The 10,147-nt window shown below is 43.6% G+C and overlaps 1 protein-coding gene across 1 annotated transcript in view; it reads right to left on the reverse strand.

Moving 5' to 3' along the window:
* Positions 1-7,190, reverse strand: part of LOC109952001 (slit homolog 1 protein-like) — a 58,066-nt gene extending 50,876 nt beyond the window's left edge. The window contains 1 exon segment of the mRNA XM_020586823.1: positions 6,606-7,190. Coding sequence (XP_020442479.1) covers positions 6,606-6,811 — 206 coding nt within the window. The 5' untranslated portion in view covers positions 6,812-7,190.
* Positions 7,191-10,147: the final 2,957 nt, after the last annotated feature.

Consider the following 10,147-nt stretch of genomic DNA (forward strand, 5'->3'; position numbering starts at 1 on the left):
AGGATACAAGCAACACAACATCCAGCTTCATCCATCATTACAAAACTCACAAAGAAATACTGTATGTCAATGTGTCTTTTTGTCTAACATTAGCTAAAGTCAGTTTTTAGTTGTAAAGCCCAAAATGACAAATTTGTGTCAAGGGGCTTCAGAAATGCACGAGCATTCAGACACACCCACATCATTTCTTTCACCTTCAGATACACAACCAGAAAACATCAGAGTCCACCACAAACCTCGACCTGCACTTTCTCACTCTCTCCTGTATGTGCACTCACACAGTTACAGGTTTGTCTCAGGGTTCCCTCTTCCTCACCGTGTGCTGAGTCCATTAAGGCACTTCACTGTCAAACTTTGTCCTTTTCAGACTCCTGCAGCTTTTGGTCTGCTGCATATGCACACTAGAAACTTTCAACTGTGCATGACAGTCAAGTAACATGAAGTGACTCTTCTAAAATCACTGTGAAGAATCAAACCGAGATATGTTTTATTTACTGGTGACCAAGTGGAAAGATGTGACAACGTGGTATACTGGGATCTGAGGAGGAATACTGAACCTGTTCACTAGAAACTGCACATTAACACACAGCAGTGCAGTGGTTAGCTCTGTCGCCTCACAGCATGATGGTGCTGGGCTGACTCGGGGCCTTTCTGTGTCGAGTCTGCATGTTCTCCCTGTGTCTGCGTGGGTACGCCGGCCTCCTTCTGACAGTCCAAAGACATGCAGCTTAGATTGACTGGTGACTCTAAATCCTGTGTGGTTGTTTGTCTACATGTCAGCCCTGTGATAGACTGGGGACCTGTCTAGGGTGGACCCTGCCTCTCGCCCACTATCAGCTGGTATTGGCTCCAGTATCTACACAACCTTTTTGACCATCTCCCTCAATTATTGGGTCACTTTAATAATTAGTACCTAATTAGCTAAGCTATCTTCAACAACAGAATACACCACTGGTTTGGAAGGCTGTTCAAATCTTACAAGTAGTAATTTGCCAATAAATTCTGCTGTTAATTGCCTGTTTGAAGCTGAGTCATGTGACCCACTGCCATTTTTGACCCCTCGCTGTCACAACTCTTCCTCTGTCTCTGTGGACCTGACTTTTAAATTCTTTTGAGAAACCATTGTGCCTTATCAGATATTTTTATCAATCTGTCCTCACTGCAAAACGCCCTACTTTACTGTAAATATGGCACTGGCACTCTAGTGCCATCTTGAAGCAGGACATAATGCAGCTCTTTGATAAGTGGTAGATGTGGGTGAAAAACTGTGTAGATCGATCCTGTCTTGAGCATAAGGTTAACACTCACAGGTGCTAAGACACTGACAAAGACATTTAGTTGTCTCCCTCTGCAGTGCACACACTCATACACTCACAGACTTCTCACACACTTTCCTCTTTTCTTGCTCAAATAACCATTCTCATCAGGGACCAGAGGGGCATTCATTTTTCGGTGTTGCCATGACAATCCAACGAGGAGGGGGTGCTGAGTTTGACTGGTGCAGTCACCTTGATAAATGACCCTCTTATTACTGGCTGTCTCCCAGGGAATACTGTACACACACACGCACCACCAACCCACTCTCTCCCAGGGGCTAGCTGTCCAGCTGACACACACACAGATCACTTTACATGCTAATTGAGCGACGAGCACTTTAACAAATAGCTGTTTAATGAGTCACTCCGCTCCGCTACAGAGCAGCAACTATCTGAGGCTGGAGGACGTTGGGTTAGTAGCGCTCCGGGAGGCCCCAGGGGTCACAAGGTCACACTGACAATGTTTACATGCTCTGAGTCACTGGTCATTCTCTGGTGTAGGTCTTATTCTTTCTAAAAGGTCGGTTCTCACAAAACACAATAACACAGAGCTTGTGACTTGACCTCAGGTGGAACGTCGCTCTGCAGGCAGTTCGTATATTATGTATCAAGACTTTGAGATATTTAACTCTGACATTTGTCTCTGCACCCAACAGAACTGAGGTTAAAGAAATCTCATTTGTGGTAGTCACAGCATTAAGATGCATCTTTCCAGACATTATGTCCCGGTGGTTATGAATCGTCCACAGAGTTCCTGTTGAACAGGTTACATAGGGATGAACGGTGAGAAGAATCCCTGTGAAATCTGTTACTGTGTTCTGCATTTTACTAAGAGTAACAGCAACAGAAAATGGGAAGATACGCTGCTGTTTAATCGTTCAAAATTGATTTTTCAATAAACAAAATTTCTTTCAACTCTAAAAAATGTCAGATACATATCTCAAAACCTTGACACTGTACAAAAAACCAACACTGACTGCAGGGCCACAGAGCAAAGGCTTTATCTATAATCAAAAGGTAACATGTTTTGTATATTCCTAGTGTGAACGGAGAAGATCAGTGTGACTTTAGTCTCTGTAAAAGGCGTCTATACAGGACGTGTTTAGTCCAGCTGTGACAGAGATGCTGATGAGGGGAGAACTGCTTGATCAAAAAGAGGAAAATATGCCTTGAAAAGCTGTCAAATTCATTTTAAAAAGTCAGAGCATGTCATGTCATTTTTAGAGCAGTTGGAGCTGCATGACAACTATGTTTAACATCTCTAAAGTTCAGGGTTTTTTTCTTTCACAAACAAAACCTGCAGGATTTTTCTACGCAGCAGTGACAGCTCTCCAGTCTTTGTGTTTGGGTACTTCATACAATAGGTACTGGATGTTATTTTAGATGATTTTCTGTATTTTACAAAAAGTAAAATAAATAAAACACAATGATCTCTACAACAAACAGTGTAAGACACTCAGATTGTTTACTTAAATACAAGTAGCAATACCACAGTGGAAAAATACAAGTCTTGCCTTCAAAATGTTACTTAAGTACAAAAGCATTAGTATAGAACAGACTTCAAGTACCAAAAAGTAAATGTACTCATTATGCAACAGTTTACTTTGATGTATTACACATTATTCGATTATAATTATCGATGTATTATTGTGTGCATCACATTTAATGTTGCAGCTGGTAAAGGTGGAGCTAATTTTAACTTCCCCACATGCTTATAATTTGAAGTACTGCGCGGTAGCTTGTGATTTTTACAACACGGCTCCATAAGTCTTGTAATACTTTGTTTTATTAACCCTTTTCTGAAACGTAGTTAGAATCTCAAGTTATCGAATAAATGCAGCAGAGTAAAAACTACAATACTTTTGTACATTTGTGAAATGTAGTGAAGTTAAAGTGGCAGAAAATAAAAATACTGTAGTACTAAAGAACAGCAGTTGAGTAAATATACTTAGTTACTTTCAACCTCTGTATACAAATGTACCTCCCTACTGATTATGTCGACACATGCCAACATAAAATATCAAAAGTTCTGATGCCATTTAAATTTTCAGAACATTAATTACACCTGTCAGCTCCATTAAATGACACGGTACCTGTATTTAACATCAGCAACAGTTCTCTCACATCAAGAGACAGTACAGATACTAAGGGTTTTTTTCCAGTTTCTCCACCGTTACTTTATACAGCTAGAAAACCTCCATCAAAAGGCACCAGCTCAGTGATTATAAAGTGGGTCTACAGGCTCTGAGTTTTTTTCCAGGCCTTTCTCTAGGAGCGGGAGCCCAGGCCGTCATCCTCAGCCATGAAGCCATCAGCCTCAGAGGGGAAACGTCATCTATGCTACAGTAAACCTGAGAGGACAAAGGATAATATACAGTATCTCTGCTGCAACCACTGCCGATCATCAATTATTAACACACAGATACTCTAGAACCTGAAATAAACACACACACACATGCATGTTCCCCCTGCACTGAGAGGCCTGTACAGGACACACACTTCGAGCGGGACAGAAACAAAGGTTAGAAGAAGGGTCAGGTCAAACAGCCATGGAGGAGCTCTGCTCTGACCAGAGCATTCTACAGGGCTGACACATTTACTGTTAGCCAGCTAATGCTAGCTTCAGACTGGAGGCTGCATTTTGAACAGTTTGTCCCAGCCAGGCATCTGTAGTTCACGTCGTCACTAGAAAACGGGATGTGATGGGAGGAGCAAAGAGACGTTACGAGCAGCTGATGGTCTTAGGTAGAAAGCTTTATATTAGAGAATTGTTTTCGCTGCTTGCCTGACTCTTGTTGATAGACATTCTTGAAAACATAGAAAGCTACCACATAAACTAACAAGTAAGGTTGGAAATAAACAGCTGTGACTTGAGTTAATATGATCCAGCTGTTTGTTCTCATGGGCAGGTCAGTGACAACATGAGGGATGTTTCTATTGTTTCACCAGCCCCATTTACAACTACACTACCAGTCAGAATCTTATTAAAAACATCTACAATCCAGTACATTAAGGCGCCTAACTATGGCCTCATATAGGTAAAATACACACTGTGGCACAGCTGTGCTACTGGGTTTCATTAGACAGTACAGGTGTCCCTAATAAAGTGGGCAGGGACTATAAATGTACGTTAATATAAAGTTAAAATATGTGCAGTGAGGAGACTCCAGACTTTATTCTCATGGTTGACAATGATATTTATTTTACAGGAAGAGAAGCAGCTACATCCCCAAATCAGAAAAAGTTGGGATGGGATGTAAAATCAAAATTAAAACTGAAAACAGTGATGTGTAACTCGTCTGTGTCCTGTGTGAGCAGCACATTATTGATATGACACCTCATCAGTTTAATTCTTTGTTGATACCGTTCCCTCTCACAACACTTAAAAGACGTTTAGGGACCCAGGACACCAAGTCAGTCAATGTGTCCGGTGTCATTTTGTCCCATTCTTCCTGCAAACACGTCTTAAGATGTGACATAATCTGCATTTCAAAATGCTCCACACATTCTGTACTGGGGACAGGTGGGGACTGCAGGCAGGCTAGTCCAGCACTCACACCCCTTTCCTCCCCACCCCGGCCTTGGTAATGAGCTAAGTAACACTGTAAAAATATCTTTGTTAGCATCCCTGGATAAGATGTCGTCCTGAAGGCAGCAGATGTTGCTCCAACATCTCTCTGTACTTTTCAGCATTAATGGAGCATCACAGAAGTCTGAGTGACCTTTGCCCTGGGCACTGATATGACCCCAGACCATGATGGACCCTGGCTTTTGGACTTGTTGCTGATAACAGTCTAGGTGGTCCTTTTGTTTTTGGTCCAGAGCACACAACGTCCATTCCTTCCAATAAAGACCTGAAGTAATGATTCGTCTGACCACAGTGCACGTTTCCACTGTGTGATGGTCCGTCCCAGACGCCTCTGAGCCCAGAGCAGTCGACCTCTGGACACTGTTGACATAGAGCTTCCTTTGGCACAGCACTTCTGGATGTAACTACGTATTGTAGTGGCTGACACAGGTGAGCCAGAGTCATCCTGAGCCCATGTGGTTATACCGCTGATAGAAGCTGCAGTGCCGTCTGAGGGATCGGAGAGCTCGGTCATCCAGCTCAGGCTCGGCCCGTTACACACTGAAATCCCTCCATAGTCTTTGGATCTTTTAATGATGCTCTGCAGCGTAGAGGGCAACACATCCACATCCCTTCCTATCGGTCTTTGAGGAACATTGGTTTTAAACATTTCAATAATCTTCTCACACATATGTTGGCAAACTGCTGGTCCTCGGCCCATCTTCGCTCCTAAAGGGCTCGGCCTTTCCTGGATTCCACTGTTGTACCAAATCATGATGTAGTCACCTGTTGACATCACCTGGATCATATGGAGTCATCATTTCACTGTTTTACCTCATTACTGGTCCTGAAATGCAACGCCCCAACTTTTCTTTTTGGAATAAAGTTTAATTTGAAGAAAGAATAAAATCGATGAGGTGTCACATCCAATAATGTGCTGCTGGATTGTTTTCAACGTCACACAGGACATGATGATTTACACATCACTGTTTTCAGCTTTAATGTAGATTTTACACACCATCCCAACTTCTTCTGATTTGGGGTTGTGAAGAGGATACACATACACAAATAAACTGAGATTATATTACACTCTTCTAAACATTGGGAAGTTGTACTGTATAAGTTGAAACAAGCCAAGGAAGAGAAGAATGAAATGGGAAGAATGCTGGGGGAAAGAAGAGCTGGATGTGGTTGTGATTACTGATGATGAGGAATTTGTGAAGAATATACGCTGAAAAGATAAAAAGAAATAGTAAACGTGCCACAGCAACAGGGAAAATCTGCAGGAAAGAGCAATGACTCTGCAGAGCAGCAAGTCAGGTCAAGAGTCTGTGTGTGTTTGCTTATTCTTTAAAATGCCTGCACACAGGGCGAGTCACACTGCAAATTCCATCGACCAGTACAGACGAACCTGCACCTCGACACAAAATCCCTCTCCTTCATCTTTCTTTTACACACATCCACCTTACACAGGCAAATACAAATATATGCATGTTTAATTATACTTCTGAGGACCTTCATACCCTGAATTATAAACAACACCAAAACTAAAACCAGGTCTTAACCATGAACACAAATATGAATCGCTCCCGTAAGTGAGGAGCAGCAATATGCAGTCACTTTGAAGGATTCCTCTCATTTTACTGCCCAGCTGTGACCATTCGGCCCTCAGAAGTATAGAGAAACAAGAACACATAAGTGGTCAGAGAATGGCTACTCACAGCCTCTCAGTTCCTTTAGGGATGTTTTTGGGTACGGAGTGGATCCCCAGGCCGTGGCAGTCCACCGTGTTCCCCAGGCACCTGCAGGGAGCAGGGCACGCCACCGCACCTCCCCGTCCTGCCAGCACCACCAGGATGCCCCAAGCAAGCATCATCCGGAGGCCAGGCTGAAGATCCTGGCCTGGGGCCGCTGCCACTGCCGCCATCCTCCTGCCTCCTGCCCTGGCTCTGCTGCAGCTTCTCCCAGCAGGCATCCTGCGGCGTTCCACGACACTGCAGAAACCAGCACAGATCCTATCCCTTCACCTCAGAATGAGTAACCACCACCGGTGATATCTCCCTTAAAAGTGGACAAAAATGCTTGAAATGCAGTGAGTGAAATGCTGAGACACACAGCACAAACAGGTGAAGTTCAGCTGGGACTGAAGAGCTACAAAAGTGGCCTTTCAGAGAAGGTATAAAAGACAAGTATATCCTCCTCGTCCTCTTCTTCTTGTCCCCAGCTTTAGAGCCCCGTCCAATTGCCTGCTCTTCTTCTACTCTCCTGTGCTCTGTGCTTTCTCTCTCTCCCGTGCAGCCATACAGTGTGCTTCCCTCTCCCCTCCACTTTTCATTGAGTCATTGTGCACTGAACAGTGAGCCACTAAAAAAAAAAGAAAGGGGGACTCCCTCACGACCCACCTCTCTCTCTCTCTCACACACACACACACACACACACACACACACACACAGAGCAATCATCCATCAAAGGCTTTTACAAATAACAGCACCAAGACTCCTCCCATGCCCCCCCCCACCAGCCACACACATATAAGTGTACACACTCGTACACACACACACACACACACACACAGCAGCACCCAGAGTGAACTCGCATCTGAAGGGGACCCTGCCACTTCCAGGGACGGCAGCCTTCTCTCCCTCTCTCTCTTCCCCTCTCTGGCTCTCACCCACATGTCTTCTCCTCCCTTGGGGATGAAAAGCACCTAAGGCTGCATGGACATGATGAGAAGAGAGAAAGGGAGGAAGGGACAGAGGAGAGGAAGCATCTGACCAGGACCCCCCAGAGAAAATGTAAAGACAGGGAAGGAGAATCTGTTTGTGAAGAGAAAGGACAATACATGTGAAATAAAAGGAGCTGGAGTTCAGATGTGTGGTAAATGCAGTAGCTCAGTGCCAAGACAGCACACCGGGCTGCAGGAACTTTGATTGGCTGGGGAGGAACGAGCGTTGTCCTGTGAGCCTGGCATAACAGGAACGCCATAAGCTGCCCCGGAGCTTACTCACAAGTCTATTAAGAATTCACTGGCAAGGCTTTGAAATTCAAATGGAGCCTAAACCTCCACAGAAACACTGGCTTCAGCCCTTGTGATTGCCATATTACCGAGAAAGAAAGGAGAAAAATCCATGAATCCATGAATCATCATGGAAACGGTGGAGAAAAGCCAGCACAACTTAAATCTACTGTAGAAACGCAGGCAGCAGTTAACAACATGCTACACTAACAACTGCGATATTCAATTTACACTGATATAAAACAGAGAAAAGCAGCAAATCTTCACATCTGTGAAAATAAATCCTGCACGTTTGGCATTTAGCTTGATAACACGGTGTTCTACCAACTGAACAGAAGTAATCAGTAAAACCTTCAGCACCGAAACCTGACTGACGGGGTCATTTGTTTTAAAAGCATCTTGGTTAGAGGAGGAGCAACAATCACGGTGCTTCATTTGTTCTTTATTTCCTTTAGGCTTTTGTAACACTTCCCATTTCTCCACATGTGGAGCACAACTTGACTTTCTCTAAATAAGCAACTGGAGAGCACAGCTTTTCCAGTACCATCTTAACTCACAGATCATAAAGTGATTGTTTCTTGCGGCCTCACTTTGTCTTCTCCCCACAGACTCAGTGTGACGGGTTAATTTAACCAAGTGCTCTTCAGAAGTGATGGAAAACAAATTGGCCACAGGCAGAGCCCGGCTGCTTCCTTTGTGCAGCTGAATTGGGTGACTCATTCGGTGATAATCTGCAACAAAAGGCAGGGATGAGATGTTGACATCTCCAACGGGGCGGACCCCCCTGTTTCTGGGGCCATAATAGCTTCCTGAGGCGGATGTACGTGTGGAAGAGGGGGGGCATTTACAGCAGACATGTCTGAATTGATTTCTGGAAGAACAGAGCAGCAGCTTTGTCTGAAAACACATAAATTCACCAAACCTTCAAATCTAGTAAAGTCCCTGAATCATTATCATTTAGCACTGAAGCTTCTTCTCCCACCAGCACTGATCCATTAACAACATTAGCACTGCTAATAAACTCATTTAGTTAATTTGATCAATTAGGCCTCCAGACTGAAGGAAGCATGGATTGGAACTGCCTCCTGGTGGGATTTTTAAATATGGAACTTCAAATTCCAAAGTTATTCTGTTTCAAGTGCAGGTGTAGAAGAAAATTTTGGCACTGGAGCCATTTGGTGATGTCACCTTGACCATGAGCTCTAGACATTTCTGACTGCACTAAGTAGTGTATGAGTTAGATTTTTAGGCTACAGTAATCTTAACTGTCTTAATCAAGTTTAGCTTCGAGTCTATGGCTCATTAAACACGGATTAGATTCCCACCTGCTGGAACAAAGATGGGTGGTGCAAAACCCAGTACGACTACAAAACATACAGCGACTGAAGAAGCATGTTGTCTGTTATTAATAGCACATTAGGTATCACATCAGTGTTAATGTCAGAGAATCAAATGTTCCCTCATTTTTTAAGATGGTGTAGAGTATTTAATCTTAAACAGGTTAATTACACCACTACATGGGGCCCAAAGTTCAACCCTCAGTGTAAAAAAATGACTGATTTCCAGTAAAATCTAAATGCTTTAATAAGGTTCTAAGAGTATGTGTGAATACCGCGACTTTCTCAGTCATCGGTTGGGTTGTGTCGAAGGCAACAAGGCTCCACATACAGCAAGGCCCAAACCAGACAGTACGACAGCAGCAGCATTCAGTGGTCATAAGCTGAAAGGCAGCAGTTAGTAGGTAAAGTCATGCTACCAATAGACTAGAGGCTTCTGACCTGGTACAAAGATAATCTGTGGAAACTGGTGTTTCAGTGACAGAGTGAAGGACGCTGTGTGATGTGAGAGATGATCTGAAAGCAGAAGAAACACTGTTGAATCCCTACCAGCTCCTGGGTCACATTACTGGCTGAACCTGACCTCTGACCTTCTTGGGGGGGCTGGGAGACAGCTTCCTCTATGGGCATCAATAATAGTCTAATAAAATTACATCAATTATACAGAATTAATCTGGTTGAAACTAAAGCAGAATAAATATCAAACCATCACAGCAAACAAAACCAAACTATGCTCCGTCCACTGAACATGGAGGCCTGACCATGAACCATTAAATACATGCAAAATAATGTAATGCAGTTATTTGTGAAGAGTAAAAGCCACTGAGAAGCTTGTAAACTTGATGTTTGTGACTATCATTATGAGCCCGGCTGCGCACACGAACATACAACTATATCAGCCAATACTGCC

This window comes from Monopterus albus, unplaced genomic scaffold (assembly GCF_001952655.1).
Source record: "Monopterus albus unplaced genomic scaffold, M_albus_1.0 scaffold424.1, whole genome shotgun sequence".
NCBI classification, from domain to species: domain Eukaryota; kingdom Metazoa; phylum Chordata; class Actinopteri; order Synbranchiformes; family Synbranchidae; genus Monopterus; species Monopterus albus.